This window comes from Rhinolophus sinicus, linkage group LG06, assembly GCF_036562045.2.
Source record: "Rhinolophus sinicus isolate RSC01 linkage group LG06, ASM3656204v1, whole genome shotgun sequence".
In the NCBI taxonomy this organism is placed as follows: Eukaryota; Metazoa; Chordata; class Mammalia; order Chiroptera; family Rhinolophidae; genus Rhinolophus; species Rhinolophus sinicus.
This window is the reverse complement of record NC_133756.1, coordinates 41,975,687-41,999,386: the sequence shown is the minus strand read 5'-3', so window position 1 is coordinate 41,999,386 and position 23,700 is coordinate 41,975,687. Positions and strand designations below refer to the sequence as shown.

The 23,700-nt window shown below is 38.2% G+C and overlaps 1 protein-coding gene across 2 annotated transcripts in view; it reads right to left on the bottom strand.

Annotated features, from left to right (window-relative positions):
• AK5 (adenylate kinase 5) overlaps window positions 1–23,700 on the bottom strand; it is a 202,633-nt gene that overhangs the window by 75,664 nt on the left and 103,269 nt on the right. For both annotated transcript variants that reach the window (XM_019743342.2, XM_019743343.2), the window contains exon 8: window positions 22,090–22,166. In XM_019743342.2, coding sequence (XP_019598901.2) covers window positions 22,090–22,166 — 77 coding nt within the window. The remainder of the gene's footprint in view (window positions 1–22,089; window positions 22,167–23,700) is intronic.

Sequence of the window (23,700 nt, the reverse complement as noted above, 5' to 3'; positions counted from 1 at the left end):
TATCCATGAGCATGGTGTTGAGTCTTCCTATCCATTGTATATTCTTAAATTTCTTTCTTCAGTGTCTTATATTTTTCTGAGTGCAGATCTTTTACCTCCTTGGTTAAATTTATTCCTAGGTTTTTCTTTTGTTTGTTTGTTTTTTTTATGCAATTGTAAATGGGATTGTTTTCTTAATTGCTCTTTCTGATGGTTATTGATGTGTAAAAATGCAACAGATTTTTGAATATCAATTTTGTATCCTGCTACTTTATGGAATTCATTTTTCAGTTCTAATATTTTTGTGTGTGGATTCTTTAGGGTTCTCTCTATATAGTATTGTGTTATCTGCAAATAATGACAGTTTTAACTGTTTCTTTCCAATTTGGATGCCTTTTATTTATTTATTTTTGTCTGACTGCTGTGGCTAGGACTTCCACTAAATGTGGTGAAAGTGGGCATTCTTGTCTTGTTCTTGATATTAAAAAGAACGCTTTTAGATTTTCCCTGTTGAGTATGATGCTAGCTGTGGGTTTGTGGTATGTGGCTTTTATTATGTTGAGGTATGTTCCCACTTTGCTGAGAGTTTTTATCATAAATGGATGCTGGATTTTGTGAAATGCTTTTTCTGCATTTATTGATATGATCATATGATTTTTATCTTTCATTTTGTTTATGTGGTGTGTCACATTAATTGATTTGTGGATATTGAACCAAACTTGCATCCCGGGAATAATTGCACTTGATCATGGTGTATGATCTTTTTAATGTATTGCTGAATTCAGTTTACTAATATTTTGTTGAAGATTTTTGCATCTGTGTTCATCAGGGATATTGGCCTACAATTTTCTGTTTTTGTAACATCTTTGTCTGGTTTTGGAATCAGGGTAATAATGGTGGCCTCATAAAATGAGATTGAGAGCTTTCCCTCCTCTTGAATTCTTTGGAATAGCTGGAGAAGAATAGGTTTAATTCTTCTTTGAATGTTTGGTAAAATTTGCCTATGAAGTCACCTGATCCAGGTCTTTTGTTTATTGGTAGATTTTTGATTAGCAATTTGATTTTGTTTGTAGTAACCAGTCAGTTTGATTTTCTGTTTCTTCTTGATTCAGTCTTGGAAGACTGTATGCTTCTAGGAATTCATCCATTTCTTCCAGGTTGTCACATAACTGTTCATAATATTTCCGTATAATCCTTAGTATTTCTGTAGCGTCAGTTGTCACTTCTCTTTCATTTCTGATTTTATTTATTTGGGTCCTCTTTTTTTCTTGATGACTCTGGTTAAAGGTTTGTCAATTTTATTTATCTTTTCAAAGAACCAGCTCTTGGTTTCATTGATCTTTTGTATTGATTTTTCAAGACTCTATTTCATTTATTTCCATTCTGATCTTTATTATTTCCTTCCTTCTACTCATTTTGGATTTTGTTTGCTGTTCTTTTTCTAGTTCCTTTAAGTGTAAGGTTAGATTGTTTACTGGAAATTTACTTGTTATTTGATGTTGGCCTGTACTGCTATGAATTTTCCTCTTAGCACTCACTGCTTTTGCTGTGGTCATGGATTTTGGGTCATGGATTTTATTTTCATTTGTCTCAATGTATCTGTTGATTTCTCCCTTGATCTCATTGTTGACCCATTGATTATTTAGTAGCATGTTATTTAGCCTCCATGTGTTTGTGTGTTTTTCAGTTTTTTTTCTTCTTGTAATTGATTTCTAGTTTCATACCATTGTGGTCAGAGAAGACACTTGATATGAGTTCCATCTCCTTAAATTTATTGAGACTAGTTTTGTGGCATAACATGTAGTCTATCTTGGAAAATGTTCCATGTGCACTTGAAAAAAATGTATATCCTGCTGCTTTGGGGTGAAATGCTCTAAAAATACTAATTAAGTCCATTTGGTCTAGTGTGTCCTTTAAGGCTTTGTTTCTTGATTTTCTGTCTGGTAGATTATTCCGTTGGTGTCAATGGGGTGTTAAAGTCCCCTACTATAATTGTATTACTGTTGCTCTCTCTCTTTATGTCAGTCAATATTTGCTTTACATATTTAGGTGCTCCTATGTTGGGTGCATAAATGTTTACTAGGGTTACATCCTCTTGTTGAATTGATCCCTTTATCATTATGTAATGTTCTTTGTCTCTTGTTATAGCTTTTGTTTTTCTTCTTTATTGGGGAAGGGGAACAGGACTCTATTGGGGAACAGTGTGTACTTCCAGGATTTTTTTCCAAGTCAAGTTGTTGTCCTTTCAGTCTTAGTTGTGGAGGGCACAGCTCAGCTCCAGGTCCAGTTGCCGTTGCCAGTTGCAGGGGGCGTAGCCCACCATCCCTTGAGGGAGTCGAACCGGCAACCTTGTGGTTGAGAGCACATGCTCCAACCAACTGAGCCGGGAGCTCAGCGGCAGCTCAGTTCAAGGTGCCGTGTTCAATTTTAGTTGCAGGGGGCGCTGCCCACCATCCCTTGCAGGACTCGAGAAATTGAACTGGCAACCTTGTGGTTGAGAGCCCACTGGCCCATATGGGAATCGAACCGGCAACCTTCAGAGTTAGGAGCATGGAGCTCTAACCGCTTGAGCCACCTGGCCGGCCCTAGCCTTTGTTTTCAAGTCTGTTTTGTCTGATATAAGTATTGCCACCCAGTTTCTTTTTGTTCATTTCCATTTGTGTGAAACATCTTTTTCAATACTTTTACTTTCTGTCTGTGTGTGTCTTTTGATCTGAAGTGGGTCTCTTATAGACAGCATATGTATAGGTCTTGTTTCCTTATCCATTCAGCTACCCTATGTCTTTTGATTGGATAATTTAATCCATTTACATTTAAACTGATTATCGATACATAGTCATTGCCATTTTATTATTCATATTTATTTTCTCCCTCCTGCCCCCACCCCCCTTATTCTTCTTAAAGAAGTCCCTTTAATGTTTCTTGTAATACTGATTAGGTGGTGATGAACTCCTTTAACTTTTTCTTGTCTGGGAAGCCCTTTATAGCTCCTTCAATTTTAAATGATAGCCTTGCTGGGTATAACAGTCTTAGTTGTAGGCCCTTGCTTTCCATCACTTTGAATATTTTGTGCCAATCCCTTCTGGCCTGCAGAGTTTCTGTTGAGAAATCAGTTGACAATCTTATGGGCGCTCCCTTGTAACTAACTAGTTGTCTTTCTCTTGCTGCTTTTAAGAGTCTGTCTTTAATGTTTGGCATTTTAATTATGATGTGTCTTGCTGTGGGCTTTTGTGGGTTCATCTTGTTTGAGACTCTCTGAGTTTCCTAGTTTTGTATGTCTTTTTATTTTGCTAGGTTAGGGAAGTTTTCAGATAGGTTCTCAATTCCTTGCTTTCTCTCTTCTCCTTCTGATATCCCTATGATGAGAATGTTGTTACTCTTAATGTTGTCCCAGAGGTCTCTTAAACTATCATCATTTTTTAAAAATTCTTTTTTTCTTTTTGTTTGGGTGTTCCCACAGAATTGATACAAACTACTTTTCTCCATTAAAGCAGGGTTCAACTTAACAATAATCTTCTTAGCCTATCTCTAGAATATTTTCAGCAAAGCCAATTGTATTATTTTAAGGCACAGAGAATAATGACACAGTCCTAGGAAATGCCAGGACCTCTGGGGGGTTTGGCAGGTAGATGGCTGGGGTCTTAACTGCCCCTGTGATCCAGCTGGTCACAGCACCATGAATACTGTGAGTGGAACAGCCCACTTTTGAGTTGATCACATAGGTTTGATCAATATGCATCTTATGTTAATCTTAAATTGTTGAAGAGCAGATGTCTCTTCCTCAAACTTTTTGGACCAGGTAAGTCTTACCAGACTCTAGTAAGATCCTGGAGGAGAGGAAGAAGGGGCTCCCTAAACCATGACTGAGAATAAAACTTCCATTACCTACAATGATAGGCCTTGGAACCAAACTAAAAACAAAAACAAAAAAAAACCTCCAGAAATGTTACATGGAGGCAGTCTATCGTCCTAACCCAACTCTGTACCATTGTTGCTAAAAATGTTTCTAATTTAGAACTGATACATGTACTTCAAGTATAGTACTTTATACAATTTTTTACTGATAGAATTTTACAAAGTGATAGAACTATATGAAGTGATAGAACAGTAAAAATTCAATTACCTTTGGTATGTAATCATTAAATTTAAATATTTAAAAGGATCGGTTTAGTGAGAGCAACTTGGAAATATATAATTAAGTTCACAGCCAATGGAATGCACAAACCCACTGAGAGATTGGCTGGCCAACTCACCTCATTTTAGTTGTAAGGAAGCCCACACCCAGAGGGCTGAGCAGATTTCCCAACTTCCCATTTTCCCCAGGAGAGATTTAGAAGAGGAAGAGATTTAGCAGAACCAAGGGCCAGTCCGTTTCCACTTTCTCCCCTGCTATTAGTTATAGAGAAACTCTATACAATTGAATAAGGAGATAGTATCAAGATGTTCATTGCACCAAATTTACAATATTAAAAACTGGAAACAGCCTAAATTACCATTATTAGAAGAACAGATAACTTAGTTGTGTTATAGTCTTCCATTGGAATACTACAAGGCATTGAGAAAGAATGAAGCCAAGTTGCATTATCAGCATAGATTGAGAAGGACATGTACACATGGTATAATTTATAAAATGAAAAAACCCTTTTGTAGCTTAGGAATACATTATCTATTTTACATACAATAAATATTTATTGAATTCCTACCATGTGCCAAATGCTGTCCTAGGTGATGGTGATATAGCAGTAAATAAAGCAAAGTGCCTGCTTTCTCAGAACCCACATTCTAGTGACATACCGTGTTTCCCCAAAAATAAGACCGGAAAATAAGCCCTAGCATGATTTTTCAGGATGACATCCCCTGAACATAAGCCTTAAGGTGTCTTTTGGAGCAAAAATTAATATAACACCTGGTCTTATTTTCAGGGAAACACAGTAGCTGTACATAAAGTAGACTGATAAACATTGAAGTTGGAAGAGTAGACTTCTCTGGGGAAGCCCAGGGGAATGTCACTGGATGAGGGTGCACGAAAGGGCTTCAGTTATTTACAATGTTTTATTTTGTAGGCTGGAAAGTGGGTAGATGGTATTTGTTATATCATTTGCTATAGCTTTTAGTCTGTCTTATATATCTTTAAAAAATCTATTTACTTTTATTTCTAGTTTTGCTTCTACAAATTTCTTTTATTCTTGTAAAAAGTATGTTTTCCTCCACAGATAATAGGGAGGTCAAATGGAATATAAAAAGATTAATGGATATGAACTAGTTCTGGGAACTAATGGATATAGTTAGTTCTGGGAACTAGCTGTAAGTATTTAAGGAAGCCTGTGTGTTTGGAAATCACAACACGTCTTGGATGTCTTGAATAATATTGTTGCTAGAGAAAAGTTCTGCTTCCTGTTCTAGGGGCTTAACCTGGCCTGGCCGCATGGGTGACTGGCATTTTGGAGGATTGGCTTATTGATCAACGGACTGCAGATACTCTAGCATTTAAAGTACGCTCTGCATCCTGAATCACGCAGGACTAAATTGGACTCAGTTTGACAGCTTTTATTCAAATAATTTAGAACAGCCTTATCTAAAACCTTTCCTCTTTAGAATCCTTTTGTTCCATCAATAATCTTTGCTTTATTCTTGAGGTATATCTGATTAGAAATAAGTGGAAATACCATAGTATTACCCTTTTTATCCTCTGGCTCAATAATCCCCATATTAGGAATCTTTCCTTGAGTAATCAGAGATTTGGGCAAAGTTTATGTGCAATGATATGTCAGGGAAGCATTACAGTTGACCCTTGAACAACATGGGGGTTAGGGGTGCTCACCTCCTGCACAGTCGAAAATCCATGTATAACTTTTGACTCCCCTAAAACTTAACTACTAATAGCCTGTTTACTGTTGACCAGAAAAGCCTTACATTGCATAAACAGTCCATTAACACATAGTTTGTATGTTATGTGTATTATATACTGTGTTCTTACAATGAAGTAAGCTAGAGAAAAGAAAATGTTATTAAGAAAATCATAAGGAAGAGAAAATATATTTACAGTACTGTACGTATTTATTTTTAAAAATCCACATATATGTGGACGAGCACAATTTAAACCCACTATTGTTCAAAGGTCAGCTGTATTTATAACATTGAAAAGGTGAAAAGAAAAATAAGTGCCTTGGAGGAGGAGGAGAATGATAAAAATAAATATAGCATACCTATAAAATTATATTTTATACTGTCATTAAAAATGTGTCTACAAAAATTATTCAATGACATGGGAAGTTCTATATTATTAAATGAAAAATTTGATGATAACATTGTTAAATATCTAACAGTCAAGGAAATATTCCAAAATGTTAATACTAATTTTCTTCTTCATGATTATAATTTTCCTAATTTTCCATAGCATATAGTTTTGCTTTAACAAATAAGAAAAAAGTTATTCAATTTAAGGAAATAACAAGGAAATGGAAGTATATTATGCATCGAAAAAGAAGCAATCACAGACTTGACATTTCTTATAATTTTAGACATCCATTTGTTTATATGGCTTGCTCATTTTATAAGCCAGTGAAGAGATTATGATAATCTCTTCCTAATCAAATAGTAGGATAATATGCAAGCTGTTTTTCTCTTTTTGGGGGATGAGGAGAGGTGTTCTAGGGTTTTCATTATTATGGATTCTGGGGCAGCAGTATGGATTATTGGAAAGAGGGATATGGAATGAAGACATTATTATCGTGTTGCCTCGAAAATAAGACCTAGCCGAACAATCAACTCTAATGCATCTTTTGGAGCAAAAATTAATATGAGACCCAGTCTTATTTTACTATAATATCAGACCAGGATAATACTGGGTCTTGTATTAATTTTTGCTCCAAAAGCCGCATTAGAGCTGATGTCTGGCTAGGTCTTATTTTGGGGGAAACACGGTAGTTGTGTGAGCTTGGGTCTAATGATACTTTCCTCCCAGGGCTGTGGGGAGGATTGAACCAGATCACAAGAGCTTCTGACACAGGATAAGTATTTAATAAAAGCTGTTGACTCTGGATTTTCTTCAAGGTTATGAATACACTACAATAAAGAAACTGCAAGTTTTAGGTTGTGTTCTCTGCCGGTTTCCCCCAGATAAGACTAACTAAAAAGCAAAGTGCTTTTAAAAGGAATGTTGTTGCATTTACTGTTTAGAACCAAGTGTGTTCTTCTTGAGTCATAAAGCTTCTAAATTAAAGACAAGACAAACAAACAAAAAGCCCATACCTACTACCACGTGGCATACCTCAAACGTTTATACCACCTGCTTCTCTCTGGGCCCATTCCTGCTCCTGCCTTTGTGGGAAGTTCTAGCAAATCATCAAAGAGGTAAATGGGCACTGACTGTCTCTGATTCATCTTCACCTGAACACCCTGTCTTCCTTTGGATCTGGGACTGAATATGGTTTCCCGATTTCCCAAAGTCCCTAGCCCCACCGAAGGCTATCCTGAAGTGGAACTATAGTGTGTGTGGTTAAAACTTAGTCTCAGTGATGTCAGACTGCCTGGTTTTGAATCCTTGACATGTTACTTAACCTCTCTGGGCTCAGTTCTACATCTGTAAAATGGGAATAATAGCAAAACCTCATAAGGTTGTAGTGAGGCTTAATGCATGTAAAGTGCTTTGAATAGTACCTGAAACATAGAAAGCACTCAAGAAATTTTAGCTATTATAATTATTACTCTTCTCCCAGGTTCTTGCTCTAAAAATGTCTCATAAATACAAGGCCAGAAAGCAACTTCCTCAATAAGAAGGATGTAGAGGTTAGAAGCACAAATTCTGGCGCTGGACACTGGACAGAGTGGAGTTGTATTACAGCTCTGCCACTCTAGCTGTGTGACCTGGGGCAAGCGGCTTAATATCTTTAAGTCTCAACTGAAACTTGAGGCTAGAGGTAGGGTTGTTAAGATAATTTAATAATGTTTAGCCTTGTGCCTGCTTTGGCGTAAGTACTTAATACATTTTAGATATTATTATTGTTCTAAGTATATTGTAAGTATCATCTCATTTAGTCCTCACAAAGCTCCCATTTTGCAAGTGAGGAAACTTTGGCAAAGAGTTTAAGACCACACAATCAGTAATTGGCAGAACTGGAACTCAAATCCAGGCACTCTGACTCCTCAGCCCATTGTTTTAACCACTGTACTCCCCTGTACACTGTCACTTTTGCTTGATGATAAAGAATTCATTCTTATTTTAGGGCCAGTGGGTGACAATGAATATGTTTCTACTCATCCTCACAGGGTTGCCCTTAAAAAAAAAAAACCCACAATGAAACAACAACAACAATAACCACAAAAAAACCCTATGATTTTTTTGATATTTGATAGCACAATAATTTTTACTGGTTTGAATTTAAGTCTGAAAAGGATTGTACAATTAACAATGTTCTAAGGTGATAGAAATTTTATTCAGCTACAGTTAGTTCCATTTGGTTAAGTGATATTATATAACTTAATGATGAGAAATTGAGAGAGACCTTCTAATGACACAATATCACCCTCCTTCTATTCCTCAGGGATGGTATTTCAGAACTAAAGCAGGTTAGTGGGAGGGATATTTAGATATTTCTGGGATAATGGTGGTGGGAGTCAACATCACACACACACGCACGTGCACACACACACACACACACACACACCCCACAAACACCCCCCACACACACACCTTGGCCCTTCTTAAACAAATAGACTTAGAGATGGAAAAGACCTTAGGCGGCATATCATTTTTTCACTCACAGAAATCACTGTTTTTTACAAACATCCATGAGGAATTGTTACCTAGAATTTGAACATCTTCAATGAGTTGTTCAACTGGATGACACTATTGAGGAAACTCCTCGTACATTGATCTGAATTGCATCTATTTGTAATTTCCATCTCTGGAGTCCAATTCTCTCTTACACAGTAATATAGAAGTCTATTTCCCTCTTCTAAAATGATACAGTCCCTTACAGAATGGAATTGCCTCATTGAACAGTTAATGATTGAGCATGAGTCAGGTGCTATGCAAAACGTATTGGGAACAGAGCTGTAAACAAGACCACAAACCTCACCAACCATGGTGTGGACAGGCTAGCAAGAGCCTGGTCAGGAAAATGTTCTTCTTCTTTTGGTATTTCCAGATTCTCCCACCACTTTTTGTATGATAGTTTTTGAATCCCTTAACATCCTAGCTGCCCTCCTTTGAAAACATGTAAACTAAAGAAAAAAAAATTGTAATTGCCAAGTAAATTTGTTTTAGTTCTGTTCTCCATTTACAGTTTACAGAATGTCAGATTTCTTCCTGTACTTCCCTTTAAGATTCTTATTCATTCTGTTTATGGAGAAAATATTCCTGAATTGTCCTCCCATACTTTGTCAAGCATTATGCAAGGAATTAAGGAACTATGGTGAAGTACACATTGACCATCTCCCTAGGTATAATCTACTGTGGGAGTAAGACGTGGACACAAGTAACCATAATCCGCACGACAAGCGCTGTAACAGAAATAGAAACACATGCTGGTACAAGTAAGGAAAGCCTGCTGAAAACTCTCAGGATGGTCCTAGAACACCAAGTAAATTCTTTATTTTCACTATTTTACTATTTTCTTCTCTCTGTGCCATTATTTAATGTATTTCAAGGAGGGGTCCTTTAAAAATTCTCAGCAGTAAACACTGTTGTTCTATATTTTCTATCTACATTGAAAAGCGGGTATGAGAAACTTATAGTAGATAACCATGATTATAGTAGATAATCATGTTAAGACTTTATGTTTGTATAACCATATGTATAGTTCTCTTACATTTGACAGAATCCTTGATAGGATTCAGTTCTCTACTCTTCACATTATTTTCTTCATTTCATAGGTTTGGAGACTGTGGCTTAGAGAAGTAAGTGATTTGATAAAGTTGTAGAACCACAATTCAAACCCATCTAGACTCTAAGCCTGGGGGTCTTCACTTGCTCTAGCCACAACTACCATCCCTGATGAAAATATGGACTCAACATGAAAACTGAAGTCAGGATATACACTGGGACCTGAAAACCCATTGAAAGAGAAAGGTAGGTCATCAGTAGGTGGGAAATGATAACTGCTCCTCGGCAACGAACTTCAGGGAGCAAAGGACAACCTCATTACATCCCTCTCCTGCTAACTCACATTTAAATTTCTGTAAGCCTGTGTTTGCTTTTAGATTAGGTTTTCAGCTTTTTGCACATTCTCACCACCCTTACTTCTGCAAATACACAATAACCCCAGAAGGTTATTTGGTTTCCCATGATCAGTTCCAAGGCACATCAGATGATGGGTCACATGTGCGTTCTATTTCCTCCCCTTTATAAGGCAGTGATACTATTGTGTTATCACAAATATTTTCATTTTGCCTTCAAAATGACAGGGCATTCAAGGTTATTCCAGTTAATAAGATGTCATAGGAGCCATGAAATTAATTACAAAGCCTGTCTAACAAGAATAATAAGGTTTTTGAAAAGAGAAAAGCAAACAGTCCCTACTGGTCAGTATATGTTTTTACCCCCTGGAGTATATCCTATTGCTTTCAACTAAAGAATTCTATCAGTTCTTATTTCCTTCTGCAAAGATCTCCCCTATAGTCCTGTGATGGGGCATGAGAGAGGTACATAGTGATGAGGCATTTACTTTTATGTCTTCAGAGTGTGGAAATATATCAAACTCTATGCTGAAAATGGTAACCTAAGTGATATATTGTCTGCTTTTTAAAATTACTGGAGTGACATTGGTAAATACATTATATAAGTTTCAAGTGTATAATTTTGTAGTAATACATCCTCTGTATACTGCATTGTGTGCTCACCAGCCAAAGTCTAGTCTCCTTCCATCATCATATCTTTGGCCCCCATTACCCTCATCCCCTCTGATAACCATCATACTGTTGTCTGAGTCTATGAGTTTCTTTGTGCATGTGTTGCTTTCTGTTTTATAGCCCACATATGAGTGGAATCATATGGTTCTCGTCCTTTTCTGTCTGTAATGTTGCTGTTTAATATTTAATATCTATACTGAAAATATGAAGGGCATACCTGACTTTACAGTCAAGAATGGTGAAAATGTATTCTTATTAATTTATGAGGTTTAGAAATATGGCTTGTCTTTCTTCTTACAGAATCAATGAGCTCCAAACTGCCTATGGCTAGTGGAGACAGTCAGGAAGGGCTGGCTTCCTAAACCTGCAGCAGGTATTTTTGTTTCAGTGTTTGGGAAAAGCTAGACTTACATTTTTCTGACCTCAGTCCCTCTCTAACACCCTTGCTTTCATTTTTCTAGTAGGCCACTGTTAGTTTTCACCACCAACTACAAGTGCTGAGAGGTAAACCTGGCTACTCCAGCTTCCCAGCTTCAGCCAGCCCTTGTAGCACTTGCCACAAAAACCTGACTTATCCATCAGAACAGGACTCAGTGTATCAGCGACACCTTGATAAGTCCCCAAATTATGATCAGTGCTGTTACTCAAATACACTGTTTTAAATCAGCTTTACAAATACAAGCTAATGCGTGTTTTGGTAAACGTAGTATTTCTTGATTTAGAAGCTGAGAATCTCTTTGGAAATACCTGCCTCCCAACCCCAACTCTGTTATCTGCTGGGAAATGTGGCATAATGATTTTATTTAGTAAGTCTGTTTTGGTCCTGACAGTGTGTCTGTCAGTATGGCAGACACAAAAGAAATACCTGAGAGTGTCCTCCCTCTAGAGAGGAAAGAATGAAGAGGAAATATTTACTGGATGGTCTACTGTTCCAGGTGCTTTTACAAAAATTATCTCTTTTAATACAAATAGCTTGCAAGGTCCGCTTTTACAGATGAAGAAACTCAGGCTTGAAGAGGTTCAGTAACTTGCAACCCATAAGTGTGGCCCTGGATTGGAAGGAGGTGTATGTGCCTCCATAGTCTTTCTCATACTGGATGCATGTAGGAGACAGTGAGGAGCATATGAGTCAACGTACACTGAAGTACAAAATTAAACATAATCAAGTGCTAAGACTTAGTGTATGAACCTCAAATGCTTTAGGTGTTCAGTGGAGCAGGCAAGAAACGAATGTTTAATTATTAGAGAAGGTCTCAAGAAAGAAGCAGGATTTGAAATGATCCTTGCAGGATTGCTAGGATCAAATCTTCTTTAATAAAGTTCTTTGATAAAGAGCTAGCACATATTTGTGACATGGAGTTAAATTTTTAAAGGCATCACATGTACTTCTCGTTCTTTGGGCTCTGCCTCCTAACTGTCCTCCAATCACATTCCTTCCTGTTCTCGGCCCACCACCACTTCCACTGCTAATGCTCTGCTCTCTGTCTCTTTGTAGCACATATTTGGTAAAACTCCACCACTGAGTGAAGCAAACTATCGACCATCTCTGTGCCCCATGGAAGTTCCACACTACTCTGTATCTTTACTGCCTAGAAGAGTGGCACCTATGGGGCACCCAATAAACATTTGCTAAACAAATGGGGAAAAAATGAAAAGGATCACTTGGTCAAAATAAGTTAGCAGGCACTAACGTCAAATGGGCTCTCGGAGAGCTTGCCTAGTCTGCTGTTTCCTTAGTTCACTCTCTGCTGGATTCCACAAGTCAATCCTCCACCTGCTTCAAACCCCGGACTCTCAGTGGACAGCTCTGTCTTGGAAATCATCTCAGAGGAGCTCATAACTTCTTACCATTAAACATACAAACCCACGTTCCCATCCTATCTGTGTTTCTTGTCACAAACCACATGTGGTCCTTCTCTACCTGTGCATTAGAACCCAGCCCGACTGCATTCCTCTCTCTTGTGTGTTCTCTTTCTCTCTAATGGGTGGATCCTTTGTATGAGTTTTTAAACATGCTCAAGTGTCTTCCATTACAAACAAACCCAAACAAAGACAACTTCCCCAATAGCAATTTGTCAGGTCACCATTTTCCTCCATGTTTCTATATACAACGCCCATTTTCCATTCTCCCTCTTCCCCATCCTCCCATCATTTGACACTGTCTGCTTCTTGAAATACTGTTTTCTTCAGCTTTGGAACACTAGGTTCTACTGATTTTCCTCCTGTCTCTCTAAGAGCTTCTGGTACATCATTTTGCTGCCTCACCTTTCTCTACCCAGCCTTTCAGTTCCCTCAGTGCTCAGCTTTAGACCCTCTTCTCTTTTCGAGTCTGCTTTCTTTCGGTAAGTAGCACATCACCACTTATAGTTTAAACTTCTACCTATATTCAGCAGCTCACAAATTAATATTTCCAGCCAAGATCTTTCTTCTAAGCACCAGACCTGTATATTTAATTGTTCACTTGAATTCCGTATTTGAATGCATTAATACACTTTGAACTCAACATGTCTAAAATTACACCCGTGCTCTTTCCTTATGGGACTGGTGTTTCTTAGTGTTCTTTTTCAGTGAATGCCACTACCATCCACCCAGCTGTACAGATTCCATCTCCCTTGGCTCGCATGTCCATTCCAACAGGAAGTCCTGTTGAGTTTGCCTTATAAGTACCTCTCAGATATATCCCTTTCTTTCCCTCTCCTCCACCACCACAGTGCAATGTGGCATCCATGCTGTCTTGTCTGGGCCACTGCAGCCTCTCACTGGACTCCCTGGATCCATTCTTGCCTTCCTCCAAGTGTTCTCCACATTGCGGCCAAAACAACCTTTCTTTAAACACAAATATAGTGTTGACACACCCTTCCGCCTCCTTCCCCCAAACAAAACAAAACTACTATTCAAGGCTTCCCATTGCTCTTAGGGTAAAATGAAAACACCTAAGCTGCTCTACAGAGCCCTACTCTCCAGCTCATCTCACACCACCTTTCCCCTTACCCTGCTTTCCAGCTGCACTGGCCTTCTTTTGGATGCCATGTTCCTTCTTGCTTATACAAGCTATTTCCTTTTTCTGACCATCCCCTTTGAACCCTTATCCTTTCCTGTTACCTCACTTTCTCACAATCCCTGCTACCTGTTACTCATCTTTTAGATTTCAACTCAAGCATCTTGTACCTTAGAAAAAGCCTCTCATTACCTTACTCACCACATCTATGTACTTTTTCCAAGCATTTAACACAGGTTTAATTTTATATTTATTTATGTGATTATTTTATTATTATCTATTTCTATTTTAAGCTCCATGATAGTAGGAACTGTGTTTTCTTTTGCTTACACTATATCCCCAGTACTTCAAATAGAGTCTGACACATCAAATATTCTCAATAGTAAATGAATAAGTACATTAATAAAGTTGAAGGCATGGGCATGGATGAAACACTTGTGTAGTGAGAGAAGAGGTGCTACGATGGAACTTGCACGCAGCATTTTAAGAGGAGGAAAGAAAAAGAAAAACCATGTTGAGGGGAGGAGAAAAAGAACGGCCGCAGAGTGGCATAAGCCAAGGGAGCCCAGAGTTTTGAGAAAGCAGAATGTGCTATTGATGTCAGAACTGGGAGACAACCTCCTGACGTTGTGAGAACTGGGAGACAACCTCCTGACGTTGTAACAACTGGGAGACAACCTCCTGACGTTGTAAGAACTGGGAGACAACCTCCTGACTGGCAGCGATGAGATGACTTTCAATGGTCTCTTAGTGGAACAGAGCAGGCAGAAGCTGGTTTATAGGGCAGAGTGGGAGGTAAGGACACAGACTCGTGGGAAGTGATTTCTCTTTCTCCAAATTTGGTGTTAAAGGAAAGGGAAGAGGAAAAACTGTCTCCCATTTGACATTTCTGTGACACTTGGCACTCTTCATGGCTCCTTCTTTCTTCATGGTGGGGCTGGTGGGTTGGTAGACAGAGAGAAAGAAAGGTACTTCAAGGATGAGAGCCTTGAGAAAGATAAAGCAATAACCTTAATGGAGCAGGGTCCTGGGGGAGATGGAAGGGAGGGGATCAAGGACTGGGTGGGTGGTGTAAGTACCTTATAATAACAAAACATTCCTAATTCCTCCCTTCTGTCCCTTGCAGTCATTCACTTCACTTATACATGAGCATATATAATTACTCGTACATTGTTGCTATGATTGTTTTGAACAAACTCCTATTTGTTAGAGCAATTAAGAAAAAGAAACATCAAAATTTTTATTTTGCTTCCACTTGTTCATTCTCTGATACTCTTCCTTTCTTCATATAGATCTGAATTTCTGACCTATGTCATTTTCCTTCTCTTGAAAGAACTTTTAACGTTTCTTGCAAGGCAGACCTACTGGCAACAAATTTCCTTAATTTTTGTTTGTCTGAGAAAGTCTTTATTTCTCCTTCACTTTGAAGGATAATTTTACAAGATACAGAATTCTAGGCTGTTTTTTTCTCTCTCAATGCTTTAAATATTTGATTTTACTTTTCTTGCTTACATGGCTTTTGAGAAGTTGAATATATTTCTTATCTTTACTTCTCTGTAGGTAAGGTATAATTTTCCTCTGGCTTCTTTCAAGATTTTTTTCTTTATCTTTAATTTTCTGCAGTTTGAATACGATATGACTAGGTAATTTTTGTGTGTGTGTGTGTGTGTGTATTTATCCTGATTGGTGTTCTTTGAGCTTCCTGTGTCTGTGGTTTGGTATCTGACATTAATTTGGGGGAAATGCTCAATTATTATTACTTCAAATATGTCTGTTTTTTTTTTTTTCTCTTTCTTTTCCTTGTAGTATTACCATTACATGCATATTATACCTCTTGTAATGGTCCCACAGTTCTTGAATTTCTGTTTTGTGTTTTTTTTTCTTAGCCCTTTTTTCTTTGCCTTTTAGTTCTGGAAATTTCTATTGTCCTATCTTCGAGCTTAGAGATTTTTTTACTCTAGTCTACTAATTAGCCCATTTGAAGACATTTTCCATTTCAGTTACAGTGTTTTTGACCTTTAGCATTTCTTCTTAATTCTTTCTTAGGATTTCTTCTTGATTCTTTCTTAGGATTTCCATCTCACTGCTTACATTATCCATCTGTTCTTGCATGTTGTCTACTTTTTCCATTTAAGCCTTTAGCATATTAGTCATAGTTGTTTTTTTTTAAACTTTTCTGATAAGTCTAATAGTCCTGCCATATCTGACTCTTGTTCTGATGCTTGTTCAATCTCTTCAAAATATGTTTTTACCTTTGAATATGTTTTGTAATTTTTTTTGAAAGGTGGACATGATGTGCTAGGTAAAAGGAACTGTGGTCAATAAACTTTTAGAATTGTGGTGGTAAGGTGTAGGGGGAGGGAGGAAGTGTTCTATGAAATGCAAGTAGTTTATGATTAGGTGTCAGTCTTTATGATTAGGTGTCAGTCTTTTGATGAGCCTATGCCCCTGGACTTCACCAGTGCTTCTCAGGTTTTTTTCACCCCTTGCCTGGGATAGAGTGGCTTGAGGGGACTGGAATTGGGTATTTCCATTCTGCCAGGTAAGTTAGGCTGTTAAAGCCCTAGCAGGTTAGGTTCTGGTAAAATAATTTCTCCTGAGGGTAGACCTTGTTAAGAACAGAATGCTCTGGTGTATTTCAAAATGGTTCCTTTCTCTCTCCCCCTGCTGGAAGCATAAGGAGATTTTTCTCTGATGTTCACTGTGGAACCTGGTCAAATTCTTGGAAATAAAACTCATAGAAGCGTGGGGACTCTTATGACTGGATACTCTGGAGTTTTTAACTCTCAGACTTGCCCACATGGCGTCTCCAGCAATTTGTTGATTACAGTTTGGGTTTCCTACCCGGCACTGTTTCCTGTGGAGCTTCTTGCTTGTGGGTTTCCGCTCTGGTAAGTTGTGATTCCCTGAATCTGCCTGTCTTTCCAATTTTTGGTGCAGTGGTTTGCCCTGGGACCTCAGTTCTCTAACAGATCTAAGAATTGTTGATTTTTCAATTTGTTCAGCTTTTTACTTGTTCTTCGGCAGAGTGGTGACTTCTAAGCTCCTGCCAGACCAGAAACCAGAAGTGTTCAGACAATTAGTATTCACCTAGTTGAAGATATGGTGGTCTCTGTCAGCTACAGAGAGGCACCAATTCCTGAAAAGTTCAGTAAGTTGGGTTTGGAGGAGGAAAGACAGGGTGTTCATGTTTATGGAGTATTTGTTCTGTGTGAGGGAACGTGCATCCCTACTTCCTGCAACAGTACTTCCTGGTGGAGTCATCACCATCATTTTCCAGGAGAGAAAACAAGGGCTCAAAAGAGTTAGTAAGTTATCAAAAAAATCATATATTAAGTAGAAGAACTAGGAATAATTTTATTGGCTTTTAAAATAATAGCAATTTAGGAATAGAGACAATGGAAATGTAATGGCTGTATCCAATGTCAGAGGGGTAGTAGATGGGGGTGGTTATCACTGTGTGAGGGATATAAATGATAAATGTTTAACTATTACATTGTTTTGTACACTTGAAACGAATGAAAAAAAACATAAAAAATAATAGACATTTATTGAGCACATGCTGTGTACCAGGTTGTGTATTAGACATTAATGATACACAGAGCAGAATACAGTCTCTGCAATACAAGAGAATACAAAAGAGGGTCTCACGGGACCCCTGAGAAGGTGAACTGAACATGTAACAAGAGAAGGGCTTTCTCAAGGAGAAGCTTGGTCTTAAAGAAGCATGAGTGTTCTCTGGGACAGAGGTGATGAGGTTGGGGAAGCTTCCATATGAAGGAAAGGGACTGTGCAAAGCACAACTCATTTGGGGGAACTGTAAATGGCTTGGTGTGGATGGAGCATTCAGTGTGTTTGGTGATTGGCAAGGGATAAGTTTGGGGAGGGATGTAGGGGGTCAGATTCTGATTTGAAGGTTCCCACGTGTATGGTAAGAGATTCCAACTTAATTCTGACAGGAATGAGGGGCCAAGAAGGGTTTTAAGTAGTGGAATGCCCTGATTGGTTTTGCTTTTCAGAAAGATGATTTTGGTGGGTGAGGAGCTGGGGTAGGGACACTGGTTAGGAGACTGTCTCAGTGGTCCCACAGAGGGAGACAGGCTGTGGACCAGGGTAGCAGCATTGGACCCGGAGAGGGAAGGAGCGATTCCCTCCATAGGAGAAGTGACCAGCTTCCTGATCAAACTGATATAAGGAGGGAGAGAAAGAAAGGAGGCTAGGAAGACGCTCCTGTTTCTGGCTTGGGCAGCTGGGAGAACATTGGTATCACTCACAGAAATAGAGAAAGCAGAAGGAAGAACAGATATTGTGGGGGAAGTTGGTAAGATTGGTTTTGGATGTGTTGAGTTGAGATGCACATGGGAAATCCAACCATTGCTGTTGAGCTGGCAGACATGAGACAAGCAGCTCACCAGGGAGCTCTAAGTGAAGCAGAAATCATGGCGATGACTGAGCTTCTTAAAAGAGAACATGTACAGTGAGGAATGAAGAAGCCACTGCCAGGATACGGGGGAGCATCCACATTTAAATCACGGACTGATGGAGAGGAGTTCAACAGGGAAACCAAGAATGAGTGAACCAGGAAGTAGTGGGAGCACCAAAAGAGAGCAAGCACATTGCAGGGCAAGAGCTTTGTGGCTCACCAAATGGATTTCTCCCTTCCTGCACACTAAGGAAGCTCCATTTTTCCAGCCTCTTTGCACATAGGGAGAGCCAGGGACCGGGGGACGCCAAATGAATGTGAGAGGAGGTAACGTGCAATTAAGAGCCGGTCTACCTTCCTTATGCTTTTATTCCTTCCCATCCATCATCCCTTTGGATGCCACATGTAAAAGAACCTCTAGAAGGAAAGCACTCAGATTTTGAGTTTCATTTGTTACCGTAACAGGGCCTAGACTATCTTTCCTGGTCCTGGCTCCCCAGACAGTTGTGTTTGAATTCTGTTTTTACCTTTTGCCAGCTGTGTGACCTTGAATAAACTGCTTAATTTTTATGTGCCTCAGTGTCCCTATAATAAATATACTAATAAATAAAATATATTTTATTATTTTAATATATATTTTAAATAAAATGCAATAAATAATAAATAATAATATCATATCTATCTCATGCAATTGTCTGAGGATAAAATGAAGCAATAAATGTGAAGAACTTAGGACAGTATGAAATACTCTAGAAATGTTAGAAGCTTGTGGAGAGGAGAATGTCAAGAATGGGGATTGGTTTACAGCTAGGGTTAAGCAAGCTATGGCCTGCAGGTCAAAGCCACTCTGCTGCCTGTTTGTATATGGCTTCCCAGTTAAGAATGGGTTTTACATTCTTTTTTAAAAACGTTTATTTATTTAAGTGGGTTTTTCCAGGACTCATTAGCTCCAAGTCAAGTAGTTGTTTCAATCTAGTTGTGGGGGGCGCAGCTCACAGTGGCCCACGTGGGGGATCGAACCGGCAACCTTGTTGTTAAGAGCATCGCGCTCTGACCAACGGAGCTAACTGGCCACCCACAAGCATTTTACATTCTTAAATAGTTGAAATAAATTACATGAAAATTATATGGAATTCAAATTTCAGTATCCATAAATAAAGCTTTACTGGAACACAGATATACCATACTAATTTAAGTATTTTTATGGCTGCTTTTGTACTACAATAGCAGAATTTGAGTAACTGTAACAGAGACCATTATAGCCCACAGAGCCTAAAATATTTGCTACCTGGCCCTTTACAGTAAAAGTTTGGTGAATGAATGCAGCAAAGGCCAAGAAAGATAACTAAAACGTGTTAACTGGCATTGACATAAGATTACCGGTGACCTTGACAATGGCTTTATTTGGAGTGGCTTAAAGTAAAACTAGATTTTGGTGGCAGGCTGATCATACTTTGATTCCTGATTCTACAGCTTGCTAACTGTATGGTCTTGAGAAGTCATCTAACTTCTCTGAGCGTCAGTTTGGTCAGCTGTAAATTAGGTGTAAACAGAGCTACCTTCTTGAGTGACTGTAACGATAAAAAATAATGCATATAAACCATAAAACACAGTGTTTGGCTTATATTAGGTGCTCAATAAATTCTAGGTCTTGCTTCATTGAATCTGCTGCCACTAAAATTGCTGTTCCTTTATAGGTAGTGCATTTTCACTTTTAGTATTTTATTTTTGTCTTCTGTGTTCTGATGTTTTACATTATATGCCAAGTCTTTGCTCGAGTCGTAGCTCTTTAATGAGGTCATCCTAGTTAATACTGATCATCTTACTTAATACTGTAATCTGTCCCCCACCCCAGCATTCCTGACTTTTACCCTGTTCTACTTTTCCTTTTCTCATAGAACTTATTATTTCTGAAAATCTGGAGAATTTAGTAATTTATGTTTATTGTTAACTATCTGTCTTCCCCACTAGGATGTAAGCTCCTTGCCTGTTTTTATACAATTATATATTTCAAGTGCCGAAATAGTACCTGGCACACAGTAAGTGCTCAATTAGTATTTGTTGACTGACTAAATGAAAAAAGAATAGATGAGAATTTTTAAATCCTACTCAGGACTGGATATGCTCCTTCAATCTTGGGACTTGTCTTTTCTCCGTAAAATTCTCAGCTATTACTGTTAAAGTATAACCTCTGCTTTATCCCTCCATTTTATTTTTCTGCAACTACTTTTAGAATATGTTGGCGCAATCATTCTGTATTCAGTATCTCCCAAGTTCTTTCTTATATTTGACAACTATTTAGCTCTCTGTTTTTTGTTTTTTTTTCTGAGACAATTTTCTCAACTCTATCACTAAGTCTCTTTTTAGCTGTGTTTAGTCTACTATTCAAGACGATTGAATTCTTATTTCAAGGACAATATTTTTTTGTGCCTAGAATTTCTATTTCTTCCCTTTTCCTTCCCATATTTTCCATTTTTTTTCCTGGACTTATTTTAAGATTCCTAATCTTTCGTTTATCTCCTTGAATATTTAAAATATTCCTATATTAAGATTTCTTTCAGACTTCTCTGCTACCTCTAGTTCTTGGGGCGTGAAGCCTTCCATTTGTTGAATCAGCTGGATTTCTTGTTATGGCACATTCCTTTGTGCAGCCTGTAATTTTGGATCATGAATTCATCTTCAATAGTGGTTGTTGGGCGTTTTCCTTTGCCTGGGGTCTTATGGGTTAGCAACTGAAAAGCCTCCAAAAATGTATTACTGAATGGCCTGTCTTGGAAGCGAGGGTGAGAGGCAGTATAGTATGAGTGTCAGGGAATGTGCTCTGAGTTCACTTCCCCACTGCGAAACTTGTTGTGTAACCGTAGGTAAATTACTCTTTGCTTAATTTTCTTGTCTATGAAATAGAGATAATAATTCCTATTTCCCAAAGCTGTTGTGAGGAATTAGTGAGATAATCAAATTAATAAACTTAGTGCAATCTTTAGTATGTATTAAGTGCCTAAAAATGCTTAAGAATATAAGAACGTGGTGGCCATTATATCACTTGTCAATAACTTCTTGCTTTGTGATATAAGGGAAGAAACTTAATGCTCATATAAATAGCTTCTGAATATGTATATAAAATGTATAACTAGCTGTTGCGTTTGGACAGTGGTCAGAGCCACCTTTATTTGTGACATATATTAATTGAAGATGGGGAAAGAAAACCAAGAAGAACATGTTTACTTGGCTTTCAGCTATGGCAGAGGAGCACTGATGAGAGGTGGAGGGAAGTTTCACACATATCCTTTTTTTAAAAAAGAAAGCCTAATTAGAGAGTTGGAACATTTGCCAACTACATTGGAACATTAAAATATAGCAGTAGGGAGAGTTCTGTTGAGAGGAAAATGACCTAGATAAATTTCTTTGCTTTATTCAAATAGAAAATATATTTAACTCCTTGGCTGTGTTGTCGTTAGCCATCAGGCTCTTTTGAAGGTTAGAAATAGGAAAGCCCCGATCCTGTAGCCAGCGTTTACTATTTCATTATTGGGAAGGGATACAGACACAGGCAAATTCTTGGGCACGAGAACTTCACATAATCTCATTTCTCTCGCATGTAACTTTTGACCACACAGCTTTCCTTAATTGTCATTTTGGATCTGTGATAAGGGAGGGCTAAAGGACCAAGCTTAATGAATGAAAGTTGTAGGCTATTATAATTTATCACAGGATATAATGTTACCAGTTATCTGTGAACATGTCACAAAATGATTTATAATCCTCCTTTTCATGAAACAATAACAAAGGCTAAAATTAAAAATATTTAAATAGAGAAATATTTTTAGAGTTTAATTACCTGATCTTCATAATCAGATCCTGTGTCAATAATCTCTCCAGGGCTCAACATCATGGAAGGATCAAGGTCACTTGAGCCTAAGATGAGAAAAGAAACGATTACTGATGGAGGCTGTCTGTGTCTGTTTCTAAAGCAAACAATCTCCCACCAGGTTTCCGTATTTTCCTCATGATTATATTGCATTTGCAAACATTTCTAGACTCTTCCCACCTGCCAGGCACTGTTTGGACTGCAGATAGAAAATGCAGATGCTGTGGACACTGTTTTCCACCCTTAAAAAGAAGACAGTCTTGTGACGGAGATTGATTTGTCAACAGCAAGGCTCAGAAATCAAAACGAAGGGGCTACCAATTCTGACAAGTAGTGGAGGTGGGGTTTGTCACGAGGAACTAATCTGTGAGCCTGAATTGTGAAAGTGAATAAGGGTTGTCCAAGAGGAGAAGCAGTATGAGGTGTCCAATAGAAACTGAGGTAGAAGCAACACCAACCGTGAGCCAAGTACAGAGCAGGAGAAGAGCAGGGTTCCAAGGAATAAGAGATGCTGAGCTTGTTTGCTTAGTCCCTGAAAACCTGACAAGTTTTTCCTCCAGCCTTCACCTTCTCACCCATCACCCAACCTGCCTCCCATCTATCAGTCATCCGTTTTTTTCTCTATATCTATGAGTCTATTTCTGTTTTGTTTGCTCATTTATCCTGTTCTTTAGATTCCACATATAAGCGAGATCATATGTTATTTGCCTTTCTCAGTCTAACTTATTTCACTTAGCGTAACATCCTCTAGGTCCATCCATGTTGTTGCAAATGGTAAGATTTGATTCCATTTTTATGGCAGAGTAATACTCCATTATATAAATGTACCACAATTTCTTTATCCAGTTGTCAATTGATGGGCATTCTGGTTGTTTCCATCTTGGCTATTGTGAATAGCACTGCAGTAAACATAGGGGTGCATATATTTTTTTGAATCAGTAGTTTGGATTTCTTTGGATAAACACCCAGGAGTGGAATTGCTGAGTCATAAGGTAGTCCTATTTTTAATTTTTTGAGGAACCTCCATCCTGTTTTCCATAGTGGCTGCACCAATTTGCAGTCCCACCAACAGTGCATGAAGGTTCCCTTTTCTCCACATCCTCTCCAGCACTTGTTGTTTGTTGAAGGATGACAAGCTTTTCAAAATGGAGATACTTGACCCATCAAACCATTTTGGAAAAGTAACTAACCATAGAGTTACCATGTACAGTTGCATAGTTGTGTGCAGCACAATTTTAGGTGATGCCAACCACATGGTCAGAGCAGCCCTGGACAATTCCACTGGTAATGAGGCGCTTGCTAAAATGGAGTTGGGGAGCTACGCATAGCACATGCTATTAACAGAGTGAGACGAGAGGGGTGACACGGAAATTTTCATTGTATATATAATATTTTCAAGTCACGGGATTATATATAATTTTTCTATCTTTGTGCTTTTGATATTATTCAAATAAAAAATTTTATAAGGTGTATCTTAGGGCCTAAATACTTGATTGTCTCAAAACCCAGTTTGAAGACCAGTGTGCACTTACGAGCTGTGAGGTATTAAAGATATCAGAAGTAAAATGTATATATTTCCAT